Source organism: Panthera onca, chromosome D2, assembly GCF_046562875.1.
Source record: "Panthera onca isolate mPanOnc1 chromosome D2, mPanOnc1 haplotype 2, whole genome shotgun sequence".
NCBI classification, from domain to species: domain Eukaryota; kingdom Metazoa; phylum Chordata; class Mammalia; order Carnivora; family Felidae; genus Panthera; species Panthera onca.
In genome coordinates, this window is record NC_138349.1 from 28,470,482 (window position 1) to 28,490,635 (window position 20,154).

The 20,154-nt window shown below is 52.4% G+C and overlaps 1 protein-coding gene across 2 annotated transcripts in view; it reads right to left on the minus strand.

The window, feature by feature from the left end:
• The window catches only part of PAX2 (paired box 2), a 77,487-nt gene that overhangs the window by 10,767 nt on the left and 46,566 nt on the right, over positions 1-20,154 (minus strand). For both annotated transcript variants that reach the window (XM_081790474.1, XM_081790473.1), the window contains 2 exons: positions 8,932-9,107; positions 6,612-6,738 (listed from right to left, as the gene is read on the minus strand). In XM_081790474.1, coding sequence (XP_081646600.1) covers positions 6,612-6,738; positions 8,932-9,107 — 303 coding nt within the window. The remainder of the gene's footprint in view (positions 1-6,611; positions 6,739-8,931; positions 9,108-20,154) is intronic.

Genomic DNA, 20,154 nt, shown 5'->3' on the forward strand with positions numbered 1-20,154 from the left:
GCCCCTCCTGGGGTGCCTGGGTGGCTCAGTCAGTTAAGCGTCGGACTTCGGCTCAGGTCATGATCTCAAGGTCTGTGAGTTTGAGCCCCGTGTCGGCCTCTGTGCTGACAGCTCAGAGCCTGGACCCTGCTCTGGATTCTGTCTCCCCCTCTCTCTCTCTCTCTGCCCCTCCCCTGCTAGTACTCTGTCTATCAAAAATAAATAAAAACATTAAAAAATAAACCTGGCCCCTCTCCCTGGTCTCTACATGGGTCAGCGAGCCCTTGCTGTGGAGGATGAAGCACAATCCATCTGGGATGCTCAGACTTTGGGTCTCTTGGATGGAAGGAAGAGACGAAGGGAGAAGTCAAGAGGAAGGCCCAAGGTATGACCACAGTACTGCATCTTTGTTAAAATACCCTGGAGCTTTTCATACTGTCTTCATATTCCCCATGACTCTCCTCCCCTCTGCAACTCCATTAGCAGCCCACCCCGCACCCCGCTGTGCTTCTGTCCAAGGCACCCTGCTGGGATGGGCAGCCCATCACCACTGGGATGGCTGGTAGGCACAGACATGGGATGTGGATTGAGGATGGAAATTGGGGAGGTACAGCTATTATTCTGCTCCAATTTGATCTCACTCTCCCAGGCCTAGAGTGGATTGATGCCCCTTCTTTTCAGTATCCTTTCCCTTTAGAGGTGAACTGGATAAAGGAGGAAGGGGCAGAGCCCTGATTCAATGACTCCCTAAGCTGCAGGCCCAGGGCACCCGCATTATCTGTCAATGTCTCATTGCTATGGAAATGCCCCCATAATTAAATCAGAGCTGAGGTCTAAGGCCTGGAGGTCCTTGGGGATGTAGCCGGAGGCCTCAGGGATGTCTGGAGGAGGCTAGCTTCATACTGTTGGGCCTTCTCAGCCTAAATGAAGAGTCCAGGGCCCGTGGGTGCTGTGCAGAAGCCCTCTGGTCTGGTTTGGCCTCCTCAGCAGAGGGCTCTGACTTGCTGTATGTCAGAAGTTGCCCTAGCGCCCTTCTTTCAAGGTTGGAGAGGAACTCTGATGTCTGTGCCCTAAATTCCTCTAGCTAATCAGGGTCTTTGAGCTGACAGACAAGGCTAGGAGACTCCCAGCCTCCTTTAGAAACATTTCTCAGCCTTTATTGCCCTCTCCTCCCCCGGAGGGGCTGGCCAAGAGCTAAGCTGTTTGTTTTATGGAGGGAAGTGCAGTTGCATTGGAAGGGGGTTGTTAACTACAGGAAAGAGGCAGTTTCTGGAGGTCCTCAGGACTCCCCGGTAGGAGGAGGAGGGTTTCCCAGGACCCACACTTCTATCGGCTAAAAAGCCGCTTCGCTGACCATCCCAGATGTGGGCAGGGGATCTGAGCTTCTGAGAGCTCACAACCCTTTTTCAGAAGCTGAGCCTGCACTGTCCACACAGGCCTCCAGGACCTGGGGGGGTCAGCCCTGCTTTCCAGCTTTGACCTCTGCCTTATTGACCTCCCCCCACCTCTGCTCAAATTTACCAGCTTCCAGGAGAATCTTCTGCTCCCTCTCTCCCCCGCCTTGAGCAGCATCCACCTCTCCTCCTGGGTCTTAGCTATAGATTCCTTCAGAGCTGTAGTCTTAAGGCATCACGAGAAGTTTCTCCCAAACTCTTGGAATAAGACCCCCTTCTCCCCCCACTGCCAGGGTAGGGAAGCTAACAAGGCTCTTCTTCTCACTGAGGAGGAGTGTATTTTCCTCATCCCTAGCTTTCCAAAGTTCAGATATTTTTTTCCAAAGAAAAGGGAAGATTCTCTGCTGACCCTTTGATCTGGGAGTTTGGAGAAGCAGGGGACAGGCTGTACTCTCAGGGTACAGGCCTGAGGCTCAGCTCTTTCCATGGCGCCTGGACCTCAAAACCATGTGCTATAGGTGCGGTCTTCAGCCTTTGTCCTTTCTGATTTTTATTACCTGACGATTGGCTGAGCAGTGGCGGGGAGGGGGATGTGATATCTAGATCTGTAACAAACACAAAACTGATACTTAACTTTTATCTTTTTAAGACTAAAACATGTTTATTTTATAGATGCTTTTGGACTGCTCTACTATGTCCCGTTCTTGGGGAGAGTAATCGTCCTTTTGATTGCTTCTGCTAACTCTCCCTCACGATAGCTTATATTCACATGAAGTGTGTAGTTTGTTTTGTTTTGTTTTGTTTTTTTGTAGCAAGCTCATCTTCAGTGGCAGAGTCCCAGGTGCCCGAGGTTGGGGACTGCCCCTACAGAGAAGGTCTGCCCTTGCCCCTGCAGGGGTTTCTGAGTGGGTCACTATTCTAGACACATTTTTATGCCAGCTATTGGCTGGGGAGTTCCTGTCACACTCTCGGGTATAAACTTGAACTCTTGAACCAGGGTCAGGCTTCAGGGCGCCATTTTTCATGGAGACCATTTTTCCCCCTTGCTTGCTTCCCTGGACCCACTGGGATACGTTTATGTGTCTCCCTTTCACGGACAGTGTTGTCCTGCTCTGTCCCTGGCTTTATGCGGGGTAATACTCAGTTCTAGCTTCCTGCTTCTTGTGGACCCAAGGTCATGGCTCCTCTCTGGTGTGTTACAACCCCAACGTCCCCCAGTTAGGGTCCACCTCCAGTGCGATACCCTCAGTCTCTCACAGATCGCCCGGGCTTCGAGTTTCCCTCTACGTCTGGTGCCACAGAATGAGATTTGTCTGTGTATTAACAATTCTTGTTGTTACATTTTACCCAGCGGTGTTTTGGTGAGTGCAACCTGCCTGGTTTCTGGACATTGGCCTCATTCCTCCATTACCTCTCTGGGACTAAAAGGAGGGCGACAAGGATTACGCTCGCGTGCATCTCTCCTGGTGCTTGGTGCTGATGCCCACTAGAGGCCAGTGAAGCCCACTTGTGCATCAAGTCCAGGGGCCGCTGGGTTCCTGGGATGCCAGGGTAAGCACGGAGAGCCGCCAAACCATCCCTGACTCGCTCCGTTTGGCCTCCAGGGTGGGGAACCTGCTCTCCCCTTCAGGGTGGACTTTCGCCAGGTCAAGGGACTCTCTCAATGCTCAGGCGCGTCTCCGAGGGACTCAGGGAATCCCGAAACTAGTACTCATCTTCTCTCAGATCAACATTGTTGCCAGTGTCCCCTCATGCTCCTCTATGGCTAGAGACCTGGACAGACACAGGAAGGGAGAGGCTGGGGTGGGGGTCACAGGGGAAGAAGGGCTGTTTCCTACCGGTGGTGCGAGATTTGAAGGCATCGGCAGGCACACAGTTGGAGCCAGAGGCCTCACTGAAGTCCTGACCTAGAGGTCCCTGGGGCTACTGAGGGGTCGATGGCGGCCCCCTATGGAGTCCTTTGGAAGGGTGAGAAGTGATAGAAGGCACCAGCCATCAGCCAGCCAACCTGAGGAAGCCTGGGGCCAGAGTACCCCCAACCCACTCTCTCATCTAGCTGGTCCCTTTTTCCTTATCACTTCGGAGACGCTCGGCTCCGTTCCAGACCAGCAGCCTAGAGCAGTGGGCTGGAGAGAAGAGACGCCGCTGAGCTAGAGCAGCCCAGCGGCGGAAGGGAAAGTGGGTGATAAATTTAAATAACCAGCTTGACTTGGCAGCTTGCTGAGTTGTGATGCAGTGAAATTAAAATCTCGGCAGAACTTGCAAACACTACCCAGAAAAATCGGTCTCTCTCCTTGGTTCCAAGATGGAAGGTGGGGAGGGGAGGCTATCAGGCCAGGCCCCAGTCGCTGGCAGCCACCCTTGCTTGCAATGTGATTAGCTGTGTCCTGGCCCACTGGGCCCCACTCTCCCCTCCACACAATAGCCAAGGCTCCTCTCTCCTCTCAGTCCTGACCTTGTGGAACAGCTGTATCAAGTGGCTGGTGAAGTTTGAAATCAGCCTCCAGTGCCAGGAGGTGGCAGGAATATCAATAAGGTCGGCTCTTCAGGTTGGGCTAGGGCCTTGCTGGGCCGGTTTCCTCAGGGCTCACACCTGAAGGTTTATAGCCTCAGCTGCCTGTCCCCCGGGGAGGAAGGCGAGCTGGGTGCCTGAGGCACGGTGGGGGGGGGGGGGGGGGATGAAGAGGGTTCCTTGAACACCTTAGCACGCCCAAGCCAGGCTGTGGGCACGGATGACCTCCCTGCTCCCTCCCCTTTAGCACACGCCTGGCCAGAACGAGCCTCCCCTTTTCCTTCTCCACCAAAGCCCTTCATATTCTCCAACCAAATAAGCTTTTTAAGACTCTCCGAGGGGAATTTCCACAAATACACCAAAAGCCTCTCCCGTATCCCAGCTGGGCTTGAAGTTGTCACAGATGCCAAGATCCTTCTAGAAGAACACAGCCCAAGTCCACCTCTCTCGTGTCTGTTCTCCTTGCATTGCTGCTCACTGCTACCCACAAAGTCCCGGCCCGAAGGCCACCATGCTGGACCCGCTCCTGAGCCGGCCCATGAAGTCTCTGGGCACTGCCCCGTTTCTCACCTTGATAGTACCTCTAACAATTTCTGTTTGTCCCCATAATAAACACATCGTGAATCATTCATCTTTAATAGATTATGCAAATCAGGAGGACATAAAATCAACAAAGATCAATAACTTGCAGCAGTTTAATTGCCAGCAAAAACATTTTAAGAATGAGCATAATCTGAAGCCCTTTCTCGGGTAATGGCACCATTAATCCAAACACTGGATCTTGGCCTAAGTCTGGAAAAATCATTCCCTGCCCCCACCTCCTCCCACCTCCCCTCCCCCACCTCTCCACACACTTCCCTCTTTTTGGTAATTTCCAGTTTCTGAGCGAGTTTCCCGTCATTACCACTGGTGAACAGCTCCGAATGTTAATGGTTCTGCTTTTGTTACTCCTCGCTTGATTGAAATGTCGCATACAGATTGAGATGTTAGTGCTAACTTGCCACCTGGGAATGTCAAGCTGGGTCTGAAATGAACTTTTCTCACACTTGGATCCAGATGGATCAGCCGGAGATGTTCCCAGGCTGAGCTGGGACCGTTCCAGGGCCATGGGGGGGGGCGGGCGGGAAGGCGGGCGGGGGATGCTCAAGGTGGAGGCACTTCTCTGCACCAGCCTGAGTTCTCCTGCAGCAGGAACCCTACCCGAAGGTCCATCTCTCCACCCCAGGGAGCCTCTGCCTTCTGGACTGTGGCCCCGGGCACAGAGAAGCACAGCTGGGATTAGAGACGAGTCTCTTGGACTCTCTTTTGTCAGCTGCCTGGGGTGGACCACCTTTGGGAAGTGGCCACTGAAACTCTCAGCAGACCGGAAAGGTGGCCCGGCCTGCACCATTGCTCTGCCTTGGGTCAGAACCCCCAGCGGCTCAGAGGGCTTCCACGTTGGCTAAGGAGGGCTCGAGTCGAGGCCCAGTTGATAACAGGCAGTGTCCTGACCCACCCACCTGTCACTCCCGAAAGCCCCATCCAGTTCTCTGACACTTCCAGAACAGTCTCTGATTGCCTAGCCAAAGAGCTCCACCCTGTCCCGGGCCAGAGACAGTTGTAGCAGGACACCTCTGGAGGAGAAGCTGCGAGAGCTCACAGCAGGGCCCTCCCCAGCCCCCAGCTGGAGGCCGTGTGGCCACTCACAGCCCATCTCAGGCCTGAGCCCTGCTCAGATGGGCTCCAAGTCAGAACAGGGCCTGTTCCCTGTCTTTGCCGCTGGCTGTGACGCTGGCTGCCAGGTCCCCGGGCCGCCTCCGCCCGCCTCGCTCGGCAGGTAACGCCTCAGTGTCTCCCAATCCCCACCGAGACCCTTCTCAATCATTCTGTCTCCCAAGGAACAAACGGCACATTGGCTTTAGTGTCTCCAGAATAATTAGGTGAATTTTAATAACACCTCAATGTGTGTTTCTCCCACTTGGGCACTTCCCTGGCCCGGAAAGCCTTCCACAGTGCCAGGCGCCTTCCACAGCCCGCAGCCCGGCGGCCTAGAGCGGCATCGACTGGCCCTGCGCGGCGCCACACTCCGGCCTCCTTCCCGCGAGCTGCCTCTGCCGCTCCTAACCCATGAGAGCGGCTGGACCAATGCCCTCTCCCCCTGCGTTTGACTGTGCGACAGGCCTGACCCTGCCTTGAAATCAAGCCTCAGTCTCTGTGATTTCTCCAGCAAGCGGACGGAGGGCTGGAAGAATCGTGCTTATCTGTAACCACAGAGCTGGATGCCATATGCCACGAAGCCCAAAGCCACACAGCTAACCCGGCTTCCCGGGGGGTAGAGGAAGGCACGCTTGGAGACATGGGAGTACGGAGGCTGGACCCTGGGCCTCACGCTCCATTCTCCCCAGCCCGGCCTCCGCGTTCTTCTGCACATGTCCTAGCAAGAGGCTAATAACTCTGGGCGCCTTGGTGGAGGCAAGAGAAAAAGGCAAAAGGAGAGGCAGGAGGATGGGCAGAAGGGACCAGCAGTAGCCCCCTCCTCGCTTCGACCTTTCCAGGCAGAGACCCTGACCACAACTCTGTCTCGCCACATCTGCACACATCTGTGCAGGAAGCACCCTGGTTTTCGGAGGCTCACTCTCTCTGCAGATATCATGGCAGGGGGCCCCTTGTCACACTGGGCCCAGATGGCACCGGCTGAGGTGCCCCCACTGAAAGCAGTGCCCCCACCCTCCCGGAAGCCTCCTTACCGGTCACCACGGGGTATGTCTGCGTGCCTGACACGTTGCTGCCCAGCTCGGGGTTAGTGGATGCAGATAGACTCGACTTGACTTCATCAAGCCCAGGGGTCAGGGCTGGGAGGGAGTACTCGTTCCCCTGGGAGAAGAGAGAAAAGCGACAGCTCTCTATTGATGCACACATGCGGAGAAAGGGCTCAGTGTGCAGATGGGGAGGAGGAACAGGGAGCCTTCCCAGATGGGGTGGAAGGAGATGGCCGGGCAGAGGGAGGGGAGAGAGGGAGGGGCGGGCTCGGCGGATGATGGAGAGTTTTGTGTGGGTGGGGGGGAGACCGGACTCGGTGTAGCTGGAGGTATACGCTGTTGGCGGTTATCCCAGCATCCTTCCAATTGCCACAGCATCCCCTGCCTAAGAAGCCCCAAGGGCGGAGTGTAGCAGTTGGGTTCCCCCTGCTGCGAGGCAAGGGGTGCTTTCAGGTCCCTCCTGGAGTCCTGGGGAGGAGGGCGAACCGTGCAGTGATGGCAGAAGCAGGGGCTGGGGGAAGGGCCTAGCGGGGCCTCTGGCCTGGCGCCGCTGGGCTAGCTGCTCGGGTGCTGGCGCCCCCTTTTTAAAAAACAAACAAAGACAGCCCCACGGGCCCCTCGCTCTCTGCCTGTGCACTGGGGTATGAAATTGGGGAGGGGGAGAGTCCACATGGCTAACAGAAGGGTGGGAGGGGGCCAGTCATTGACTCTGAAAGGGTGTCCTGCCCGAAACACTCGGGTAATTGCCTTTTTATTGCAGCCACCGCTAAGCCAGACCCCAGAGCTGGGCAGCCCAGGAGTCTGCACAAAGCAGGAAAAGTTGCTCTGATTAATATTACGTTAAATTAAAACTGATTTTCTGCTCTTTCGGGTCTGTTTTTTTCCCTTCCGCTTCCTGGCCCCCCCAGAGGGCCCCCTCCCCTCCCTGGCTGGACGGGATTGCCTCGTCATTTCCAATTCCTTCTCGTATTGATCTTCCTGTAGAAATCAGTTTTGTAATTAGCTGCAAATTAGGCCTTCTACTGGGGGTGAAGCTGCCCCCTGATTTATCACCAGAGTAATTCGCTGTGATCGGAGAGAAATTAAAATGAACTCAATTAGGCTTCGGATTTGCTTTATGGGCCCTGCTCCGAGTTTCAGGGGGAAAAATGACTGTGCTGGTGTTTAATAGTCTAATGAAAGTAAATAAAGGTTATTCATTGTAATACAGCCGGGGACTTGTGGAGGGTGCACCGAGCCGCCCGCCTCGGCCGGCTCCTCCTTTGTTGGTTTATGGCTCAGGGCACCTTAAAAAGACTTTTGATTTTTGTTTTATGAAGACAAACAGCTTATGGGATAAAAGGACGGGCGGAGAGAAAGGCGAGTGGCTGGGAGCTGCCGGAGTCCGAGGGAGGAACTGTGCCGCGCGGGGCGGCGCTGCTGTGCCACCGCGCGGGTGCGCGTGCAAGCCCGGCTGACCGTGTTGGGCGGCGGTTGTGGGCCTGGCCTGGGCCGTAGGTGTGGGAGGAATGGATGTGTGCTCCTATCTTTGAGTGCGTGCACCGGGGGCCCACAGGGATGTGTGGGTGGAGGCAGGTGCGGGAGGTGTGCTGAGCTGTGGCCTGGGAAAGGCGCCCCTTCCGGCTCTCGGGGCCGTGCTTTGAGTACAGTGAGCAGGGGCCCGTGGTGGTGGGTGAACACGCGCACATGGGTACACGGGAGGAATCAGAGACGTATGTCCGCGTTGTGCATCGTGCCGCTGTGTTGCGGGCTGCAGCCACGCTGGGCTGTTCTGCATCTGGAGGGAGTACTGGGTGTGAGGGCCGTTGGCCTATCTGGGGTCACACCGGACAGCTGCACTGGGGAGTAGGAGGCAGGCACAGAGGGCTCTCCTCGTGACGCTGGGCGAGAAGAGCACCCAGGCTTGCACAAACTTTCTGTAAGACCTTCGGGCCATTTAGGCGAGGGACACGGCAGGGGCATGGGGACATTTTCTGGGTATTCTATGCCAGACTCATGGAACAGCAGGGCTGGAAGGGACCTATTAGACCTTACCCAAGTCCTTCATTCTACAGATGGGGAAACTGAGGCTCTGAAGGGGGCAAGACTTACCCAAGACCATCCTAGCACCCAGAGCTCATCATTTCTAACTGCCCTATACCAGAACGGTTTTTCTTAACTCCGACCATTACGTCCTCGTGTGTGTTCACACAGCACACACGTGGTGCACACACATGTAGCACGTGCGATGCTGGGGACGCACACTGTCCAGAGGCCTTGTCCTGCCCTGTTCCTTTGCGCTTCTGCAAGCAGAAAACGCCTTCCTCACCTGTTCTGATTTGATGTGCTCTGATGCCTGGAAGACGTCAGGGTAGGAAGGACGCTCAAAGACCCGATCCAAAGCTTCCAGCTGCTGCTGGGTGAAGGTGTCAGCTCTCAAGTGCTTCCGCAAACTGTCCACGCCACTCTGGGAGTCTCCATTGGGGACTGAGCCCTCGGACACATCTGCAGGACACATGGACACTGGGGGCATCAGCACAGGCCAGCAGAGGTACAGTGGGCCCGGGGGGCTGGCACTTGGCTTGGCCCCCAGAGCTTTGTACCCCTGCTGGGACCCCTTACTCCCAGCTTCTAGGCTGGAGTATGACCCAGGGGCTGGCCATGCCTCTGAGATCTGGCTGAGGAAGCCAGAGCCTCTGAAGGACCTGGGAAGAGAAAGGGAAGTTGTCCCAGTGTGTGTGGGTTGGTGGGGGGGGGGGGGGGGAGTGAGGGAAAAACTGGGCAGAAGTAGAGCCAGGGGGCTGCTAGGAATCGTCTCCTTAGGGGATGTCTCCCCTGAGCCCCTTCTGTCCCCAGGCCTGGGTCAGCCTGAGGGAGGAGCTGGGTGTCTCAGACCAGCATTACCGAGCCTGTGGAGAATTGAACTCGGCTCTGAGATGAATTTCAGTTCCACTGACTCCAGGGGTGGAAAATCATCAAATCTCCGAGGCTGAGTGTAACATGGAGACTGGGTGAAGTAATTAACTTCACCACCGAGGGAGGAGGGGCTCTGAAAGTCAAGCTGAGGCATTCTGCTTGCATTGGGCCAGGACTCAGACCAGAGCAGGAGGACAGCGGCTGGCACGTGAGCAGTGGCACACTGCCTTGGGCAGAGACTAAACACAGGGTCTTTGTGGATGCTCTTGTGCCCAGGCCGCCTGCCTCAGCCTCTGTCCCTGACCCGGACTCTGAGTAGGCCCACATCAGACGCCATCCTCTGCCCTCCAGTTCCTCCTGCGGGTCTCACAGAGAGCTGAGACTCACTCAGTGAAGAAAAGGCCATGCTGGTGCCACACTAGTGCCCGTCCTGGGGCTGCAGGCCAATTCTGTCTATGTCCTGCTCTGCCCGGGCTTTCTTCTACGTGTGGGGGCTTTCCACCCCTCCCTACCTCCTTGCATCAGGTCTGTTAGGGTTTTCGGAGCACGCAGTGAGCTAAGTGCCTGCTCTCGGTCTCTCTCTGAACCTCTACCCAGCAACCCCCCAGCCCAAAGCTGGGTCCCCCCCCCCCCAGGCACAGCAGGGACACTTCTCAGCTTCCCTCGGCCCAAGACCTGCTGGGGAGCCTTGGGCCTGGGGCCAGCCCATGCTGTAGGCCTCAGGGTGTTCCTCTGGGACTGTTATATATATCAGTTTATAGGTGATTATATGATATGATATAATCAATATTGCATTATATACAGTAACACCATACAGTATCATTCAGGAGACCATAGAAAATATTACATATTGATTAACCTCCACCTGCAGCCATCCTCTCTTCTGGCCTCCCAGATGGAGCATGGGGGTCTGCTTTCCAAATGGGACCTGCTGCCTTTCCTCCACTCTATTCCTCAGGAGGTGGGAAAGCAAAGAAAGTGTGTGTGTGTGTGTGTGTGTGTGTGTAAGAAAGGGAGAGAAATGAAGACCAGGACCAAGTCTGAGGTGGACAGACAGGGACAGCTTTCATGGTATTTCGATGTCTCCACATTCCTATGGACACAAAACTTGGTGGTTGTGTTTTTTACTGTGTAAGCCTCTGGAATGATGTTCTGTCTTGGAGAGTGTGTGTGTCTCTCTTATGTGAGGTAGGGTGTGGCATGTTTATTTTTTCCTTTTGTGTGGGCATTCCCTGTGTATATGTATTTGTACATGTATAAACATCCAGATATAAATATGTGTCTGTGTCTTTGTAAGTGACAGAGCAAGAACCGTTATCAAAGGGTGTGTGTGTGTGTGTGTGTGTGTGTGTGTGTGTGTGATTGCATGGGGAGCATGAGCTCACGTGCCCCATGTTTCTTCTCTGCCTGTTTTTCTTTTGAGGAGGTGCTATCATCCCAATTCCACCCCCTTGTAGCTATTTGCATGTTCCATTGTGTCCAGTTCTCTCTTGCTGGAGTCCTCCTACCTTTCTGGGAAGCCCTGTTGTCAAGGCCGAGGGAGGCAGCGGGTGTCTTTGTGTGTGGTTATTGCGGTGTCACCAAATGGGTCCTGGGAAGGAAAGTGTGCATTTGTCTGCGAACATGTGCTCACACATGATGTGCATGAGTGTGTGCATATATGTGGGAAGACTCATATCGTGCCTCTGTGTGGATTTGTGTATATGCCTGTGTGTGGCTTGGCTCAACCTTGTGTGTGTGTGTGTGTGTGTGTGTGTGTGTGTGTGTGTGTGCGTGCGTGTGTAGGGGCTGAACTGAGGCTTTGTCCTCAGGTCACTGGCTGGAGGAGTCTCTTTTCCTTCATTTATTCAGGGGCCCTTCAGATCTTGACAAATCTGTCACTCTAAATTTGCGAGAGATTATGGTGCTCTCTCCCCAGCCCGCAGAGAGGTGATATATGATATCTGCTGCCCCTATTGATTGCCTGATCTGGTGGCAGAGGCCGGCGAAATGAACTTGAAATGAACATCATGCCTCAACTCATTGTGCGTATAATACACTACTTAATCCCACATTTTTCAGCCGCTATGGAATTCAATTGATCAATCATGTTCCACTGATAGTACTGTTTTAGGGGTTATTGCTGCTCCCTCCACTCACTGACCTTTTTATTTATTTATTTTTTTGTATACTCAGGCCCTGGTGATAAGACAGGTTACAGAGGCAGCGATGGAAGGGGGAGGGAGGAAGGAGAGGCAGAGGGAAGCCTGCTACTGGAAGAGGTGGCAGTGGGAGGCGGGCAAAGGGAAGAACAAGAGGAGGAAGGGCGTGGGGGAAGAAGAGAAAGAAGGTGCTGGAGGATCAGGGAGGCAAGGTGGTATGATGAAAGCCTGCAGAGAAACAACCCCAAGAGAGGCTGCAGGAAGCTTGAGGAAACGCCCCAGAGGAGAAGGAAGATCCTGAAGAGTCAGGAAAGGTGGCTGTAATCATGAATGGTGCAGGAGCACAGAGAAAGTTCTGGGAGGTGGGGGGTTGGGGCTTGCGGGCGGGGAGAGGGCAGTGGCATCCTTGGTGGGGACAGGGAGCTCTCACAGGCTCTCTCCAGAGGGGGGGCGGCACCCTTGCTTCAGCTGGAGAAGGAAGGGAGGGACGAAGGCAAGGAGAAAGTGTGGGAAGGAAGTGAGGAAAGGTGGTGGGGAGAAGCCTGGGGTCAGAGGTCCAAGAAGGAAGAGCTCAGGAAGGAGGAAACCCAGAGGCGGAGAAAGGGCAGACAGAGGGAGAGGAAAAAGGGCAGAAGTTCCCCATGCCAGAAGCCTAGGGAAATGCTGGCTGGGGGAGGGCACATGAATGGTACACTTGGGTATCCAGCTAAGGGAGGGCCTGGATGGGGGCGGGTTCGGACAGTAGGGTGAAGAAGGGGAAAAGAGAAGAGAGGAGAGGAAGAGGAGCAGGCATGAAAAGAGAACAGGGGAGAATAGAAAAGGAATGGAAAAATGAAGCGTTGACCAGGGTCAGTGTTGACCGCTGGCAGGGACCTCCTCAGGATGATGGAGAAAGCGCTCAGGGTGGGGCTTCCTAAGGGTGGAACTTCCCAAGGGTGGATTCTCAGAGGTGACAGCAAGGAGAGGCTGGAACCGTGCTATGACACCAGTGCTAGGCCCGGACATTCAGGGCTCTCTGGCAGAGCTGGGCCAAAGTAGAGGAGGAGGCAGAAGCGGGTCTTGATCTAGGTTTCCGAGTGAGTGGGGAGGGAAAATATGTGAGTAATTAGATAGCACTCTTCCCCAAGAAGACTCCTGACCCAACACCGACTGCTCCCTTGTGCCAAGGTGCCAGGCTGTGAGTTCCCTGTGGGCAGAGGACATGCCTGATGCATCTCTGTTGGTCTGGCACCAGGCACAGAGGTGGGCACAGAGTAGGTGTTGATGAGTGACTGAATGAATGACCGAGGCTCCCCTGGGTAACATTCAAAGCCAAAGCCCTGGCCGGAGGTGTCTGGACTGGCCATCGGACTGGCTTGGCGCTTCAGAACACCCGGTCACCTATCAGGGAAGTCCCGTGTATCTCTAGCGATCAGAGGGATGTGGGAAGATCCACAGCAGGCCCCAGGGTAGACTTATGCTCCTCCTTCACTCACCCCCACTCTGGTGAGCACCACCCTCAGCAAACCACCTGCCCACCTAAGTGCCAAGGGACAGAGAACACTGTGTTCCCAGTTAAGAGTCGAACTTAACCTCGGAGCTACAGAACTGCCATCCAAAGAAGGCAGTGGAATTCGCTTGAGAACAGGGCTCAGAGACAGCCTCTAAATTGGACATCCCACACCATGGCCCTGTCACAGAAAGCAAGGTTGGGATAAAATGGGTCTATCGGCCCACGGTGCCTATTGGTTCCAGGGAAGTCCTTCCCTAAATGAAGGGAGGAGGCCCTCAGCCTTTATCTTGAAGACAAAAGCCAACTTGTTATCAGGGCTCCGAGAAGAGGGCTGGAGTATAGTGGCCACATGTCCTGGGCTTTGTGGAGCAATTCTGAGTTTTAGGATTCTTTCCCACTGCCAGTCCATTTTTTTAGATTAAGGTTGGAAAATGTGGTTGCTGTACGTTTAGTAAGACCTCCCCCCGCACCCTGCCAGAGCAAGGGAGGGACCGTGTGCTAGTCAGTCTCCACGTGTGGAGGAGTCAGCCCTGTTCTCCAGCTGTCCCCTACCCAGCCACCATCCATTAGCTGCTCACAACACTCAGAACTTATTACATGCCATTTAATCCTCCCAACAACCCTGTGAGGGGAGTACCGTGATACCTATGTGACAGAGAGGGAAACTGAGGTGGAGAGGTTAAGTAGCTTATCCAAGGCTATACCGCTGGTAAATGACAGTCGGGATTCGAATTCAGGTCTGCTTGGCCCAGAGCCTACCCACTACGTCATTTCACTCCGCAGGCCAGGTTCCAAACCCAGGGGCTCAGCTGGGGACCACTTGACTCCATCTGGGACATGATCTTAGCCACTCCCCCCACCCCTGCCCCAGCCTTCTCTGCCTTGCACCCTCCCTACACCGAAGGAGCGGCCTTCAGTGAGCTGGCGGAGCTGGCTGAGCACAGACTACTTCAGAATGATTAGGGGGACACTTGGTCCAAATTCTCATTTTACAGAAAGGAAAACTAGAAGGGGTGAGAGGTGATGTGGGGCAGGTGACCAGTCCCAGATCACACAACTGGGTAGTAGGACTCTCAGGACTGGAGCCCATTCCGGGCGTTTTGTCCACTACAGCATGAGAGTTGTCAAGGAGAGTAAGCTACTACAAGTCCTTTTGGAAACGAGGCCGGATATAAATTAATTAATTAAATTAAACAAACCGCTGAGCTAAAACTCTGATGTATATTATTCTTTCGGGGGAACAAAGGCTCATATGGTCTTCTCCTCTGACTGCTTCCTATTTGCTGAGCAGTTAACAAAAAGCTTTCATAGACCTTGGGTTATCTGGGCTTCCTAACTACTCTCTAAGGCAGGTAGGGATTATGGTCCCCTTTTTTTTTTTTTTTTTTTTTCTTTTTTTTTCCTTACTGGTGAGGAAACAGGCTCAGAGTAAACAAAGAATAGCTTCTATAAGGGTAAGTGGCTAGCTCAAGGGCATATCCACCAGGGAGCCTGGCACAGGGAAGGGGCTCCGTGCACAGCTGTGGACGGGGCAGCAATGGGCTGCAGCATCCAGAGCATGGGCTCCAGCAGCGGCGTCCCAGTCCCCACGTGGATGAAGACAACTGTAAAACCAGAGGTCATCTTGACTGAAGGGAGAGCTGCTGACATGGTTGACAATGGTTACCGTCTGATCAGGAGCAAGTTATCTTCTTTTCACCTAAGTTTTTCGATATTGTCCGGTCTTTGTATAACAAGCGTGCACCACTTCTGGAATCCTTAATAAAAATGCCTTTTACTCTTCAGCAAAAGATCTGATCTCCTCACTCACTTAGCCTTGTCACTCCCCATCCACTGTGGGCTTCCTGAGGGCAGAGCCCTACCTTCCACCTCTCTGACCCCAGGCTAGGCCAATCATGAATAGTGTTGTCCAGTGAGGTCCCTGCAGCTTGGGCAGGAGGGAGGCTAGTGAACACCATGTCGCAGGGAGCAGGGCTAGGAACAGAAGTGTTCTGAGCTCCTTGTGTGAAGACATACTACCTGAGTTCTGAAAGTAGTCACCGCAAGGGACAGGAGAAGTTCTTGTGCACTGACCAAAAGATGGGTGGGGTGATGATTAGAGACAGAATGAAATCATGCCATTTCCTTGGTCAGAAAGCCCCAAGGCTCACCAAAGTCTACAGAATTAAGGGGGGGACGAACAAGTGTCACCTCCCAAATCCCAAGAAGTAGGAATCAGGCCTTTGAGAGGAATTCTTTTAAAGTCTAGCAAAGAGCTATACTAACCTCAGTTTTGTGAGCCCAAATACACCTGTCTGTGGGGAAACTGACAATATTAGGGCTTTCACATACACTCATTAAATCCACCCAACTTTACAACGTACTTCTTCTTCTCATTCTTCAGATGAGAGGCAAACTTATTTGTTCAACATTATCCTGGATTTGAACTCGGGGATGTCTAACCCCAAAGTTCTACGCCACCAAAGTTACCTTCTTTGTCAAAGATCAGCATCACCATCATTTACGGACACTAACTATGTACTGGGCAGGCTCCACTGCTTTCCTCACATTATCTCCAATTTCCACAGAACACTTGCCAAAAAGAGATACCATTAGTTCAGTTTTACAAATGAGGGAGCAAGTTGAGGGAGATGTGCGAGATCGTACAGCTGACAGGAAGCAATCTGGGGGAAAGGAAGTCTTGTTTCATCCCAAGACAGAAAATGAGCCGGGGGGAAAAGTGATGCAGGAAGAAAAGAGAAAGGCATGGAAGTGGGAAGGTGGGTGATGGGCCTCGGCCCCTAGGGCCTGGGCACAAGGGAGGAGCAGGGGCTAGCGGTGGTTGGGGTGGGGGTTCTGGGCTAACGCCCCGAAGGTGGCCTCTGCGCCCCTCCCTGGCTCCTCTAACACTACCTTCCCCCTCTGAGGGGTTCACCCCCAGCTGCCAGTTGTTGCAGTTTCAAACTCAATTGTTCTCCTCGGTACTGAGGCAAATGGAGTCATTAATTACCTTCTATCGGCTGGGCTGAGTTCAGAATGCGATCAATATCCCCGCTTGTCATTCAGGGCAGCCGCCGGTGCGGCCCCGGCCCCACCCCCACGCGGCACCGGGCCCTCCCACGGATGCAGCGGATGCAGCGGGGCGGCCTTTCCCAGCGAGGAGTGGGCCGCTTTCATCCAGGGAAAGAGCCGGGATTCATGCCAGGGGGAGGGCAGAGGATAGGGGGAAAGAGAGGGAAAAGTGTGAGGGAGTGAAGAGGGAAGGGGAGGAAAGGGGAGTGGAGGGGGGAAGAGGCGGGGGAGATGGAAGGAAGAGGGGAAGCTTGGAGGAAAGGAGAAATTGGCAGGAACAGGGCTGCCCTGTACTGGGAAGGGCTGCAAGGGCCAGGCTTGGAGAGTGTGCCGGCGGGAACACTGTCCAAGGAGATGTGGGGTGACGTGCCCCGTTGCCTCCCATCCTTAAGCTGGACAATCTGTGGGTCTGCCCTGGCCAAGCCAAGCTCAAGAAGAGAGCACGAAGAAGCCTTTGGAAATATGGCTCAAAGCTTAGGCTCGGAGCAAGACTAGCTTCTGCCTAGCCTTCTAGTCCTGGCAAACCACCTGCTATCCTTGACCAAGTTCAGCCTCTAAACGCTCAGTGAGTTCATGGCAGGGGGGAACGTGGGGGTGGCCGGCTGGTCTGCCTAACCTCAGTCTTGCTGTGCCCATTCGCACCCGCGTGCCTCTAGGGACACTAACCTGCATTAGACATCCTAACATAACGCTGGACTAGGGGTAACATCTGGTTTGAAATCCTGGTTTTGTCGCTCACTGTTACATGGCCTTGTCCAAGTCCCATGAGCTTTTCTGGACTGAGCTTCCTTAAAATTACACCAGGGTGGCTAGCTCCTCCCTCCGCAGTATTAATTTCTTCTTCCTCTGTGTTCCAATAGCCATTTATCCAAACCTCTATTGTAGAAATAATAATAATAACTGAAATCTATCCAGTTTCTATTACAGTAGCAGACAGGATGCGTAACATATATACGCTGATTTAATCCTTACACTAACAGCAACTAACATTAAGTGCTTACTCTATATTAGGTGCTCAGCTAATAACTGTACGTATATTAACTCATTTAATTTGCACCAGAACTTAAGCAGGAAGCTTCTACTATCATCCCCATTTTGTAGGTGAGGAAATGGACGTGCACAGGTTCCAGAATTTTCCTAAGGCTATGAAGCTAACAAGTCATGGAAGAGGCAGAAGCAAACCCAGGCAATGAGCCTGTGGCAGCTGAGCTCGTAATGTGGAGAAACCAAGGGATAGAAAGGTAACTTGCCCCAAATTATCTACTATGGCCAGTTAGTGTCAGAGCCAAATTCGGAATCTATATTATGGTTATTTTTCTCAATGCTTCTTTGTTTTTGAGAGAGACAGAGCACGAGTGGTGGAGGGGCAGAGAGAGAGGGGGACAGAGGACCTGAAGCGGGCTCTGCATGGACAGCAGTGAGCCCGACGTGGTGCTCGAACTCACGACGTATGAGATCCTGAACGGCCTGAGCGAAAGTTGGATGTTCAACTGACTGAGCCACCCAGGTGCCCCTATCATGGTTATTTGTTTGGTTTGGGTTTTTTCCTCACTAAACTGTGACTGTTTGAAAGGCAGAAACCCATCTTTTTAATCTTTGTAAACCTAGCATAGGGCCTGAGGTGATAAAAAAAAAATGTTGACTGATTCATCTAACCGAATTCCAGAAATAAAGGCTGGTAAATTCTTAGCTTGCCTCGCTCAACAGTTTACCTTTTAGAAGAAAAAAGAAGCAACAAAGGAAATTGCCACTCTGGATTCAGTGTCATTGCATTTTACAGCTGTAAATTACTATGGAGATCATTTAATATGATTCCTTCTTAAAGGCAAAAAAAAAAAAAAAGGCTCAGAAAGATTGAGTAATTTTCCCATGTCACACAGCTAGTCATTGTTAGGATGGGGACTGAGGTTCTCAGTTTCACTATTCCAAGCCGCTTAATTCTGACCAAGAAACGAAAACTGATCAAAAGGATGTGACAGGGATCTGGGGAGAAAGCAACCATGTCTGGATGTGACAGTAGCAAAGGAAGGAGGCATTGGACAGAATCCAACTTGAGGAAAGCAAACTGTTACACGTGGAGGGAAAGAATGGTCGTGTGATCCCATGGCAAGAGATTCTACAAGGGAATATGATTCCATAAAGACAGGGTGCTCTAAAAATGAAATTCCGCCTCTACAAGCTCAAATAATCAACCCAACAAAACAAAGGGGGTTGGAGTGGGGGAGGGCTTGAAAGAGAAGGACATTTAAGGAAAGTCATTGTTGTTGCACACGGATAAGCTTTAAAATATGATGAGCCTAGATTTTAAAAGGACATGTACACCGAACAGTGGAAGATTATGCAGCCATTAAAAAAATCATGTTTTCAAAGAATATTTAATGACATGTGAAAATGGTCCTATGGAATGTTAAGTGAAAATAGCAAGACACAAGCTGTATATACAGTATCATTCCAATTTTGATAAAAAATTATATATGCACAGAAGAAAAAAAAGACTATAAAGATTATGCCAAATTTAAGAGCGGTTATCTCTCAGAGATGAGATTATGGGTGATTTTGTAAAAATTTACTATATCTTCCAAATATTTTACAATGAGCATGTATTGCACTGATCATCAGACAAAAGTTATTTTTTTCCCCTCTTAAAAAGGACACACAACAGATGGGAAGAGGGGACCATAACCAAGGATGGATAGGAGAGTAGCATGAACCTGTCAGGAAGACAAAAGCTCAGAACAAGCTGAGACAACAAAAAAGGGCCTTCAATAGCTATGTTTGAAGAAAGAACAAAAAGGAAGGCAGGTTTAGGGCTCAGTACTTGGGAAGGGGAGGTAATACTGAGGAAAAAAAAGGGCGGGGGGAGACAAGGCAGAACTTCTCGACCCTCAGCTTGCCTTGGCCTTCTCCCTCAAAGAAAGAATCTTCAAAACAGGACCGGCAGGAGTTGCCCAGGTCAGGAGGGGGCCCGGCAGGTCACTCCTAACAATTTCAATGGACTTAACTTTCCCAGACCCAGATAATTCATGCACCAGGACCCTGGGGGGAAAAGTAGGTAGGGTCCTAAATGTTTTGTTGATAATCCTTGAGAAGTCATAATGGAAGGACGTGGCAGTGACAAAACTCAATGCCATCTGCCCTGCAAAAGGGGGAAAGGTACGCGTCTGCAAGTAACGCTTTGGTAAGTTTAATGCCAGGGTGCGGAAATCTTATAGGAGAAATTATTATACAGTTAATCTGTGGGCACCAGGAAGGAACATGGATGCCCTGGAACCTGTATGCGCTCACTGAGAAGTTGTGGCACATTAATTAGATATCAATGATTAGATATCAAATGCAAACCCCACTAGAACCTCCTGAACTGCCCTGGTTGGAAGCAACCGCTCTTTCTTTTTAAAAATTTTTTTAACGTTTATTTATTTTTGAGACAGAGAGAGACAGAGCATGAACGGGGGAGGGTCAGAGAGAGAGGGAGACACAGAATCTGAAACAGGCTCCAGGCTCTGAGCAGTCAGCACAGAGCCCGACGCGGGGCTCGAACTCACATACTGCGAGATCGTGACCTGGGCCGAAGTCGGATGCTTAACTGACTGAGGCACCCAGGCGCCCCAACGCTCTTTCTTTTTTCTTTTTAAAAAAATTTTTTTAAACGTTTTTTATTTACTTTTGAGACAGGGAGAGACAGAGCATGAACAGGGGAGGGTCAGAGAGAGGGAGACACAGAATCTGAAACAGGCTCCAGGCTCCCAGCTGTCAGCACAGAGCCCGACGCAGGGCTCGAACTCACGGACCGCGAGATCATGACCTGGGCCAAAGTCGGCTGCTTAACCGACTGAGCCACCCAGGCGCCCCCGCTCTTTCTTTTTTAAAGAAACAATTCATCGTAGTGCTTTATACCTTGATCATAGCCCTTATCACATTCTGCTTGTATTGTGATGTACACACTTAATCTCCC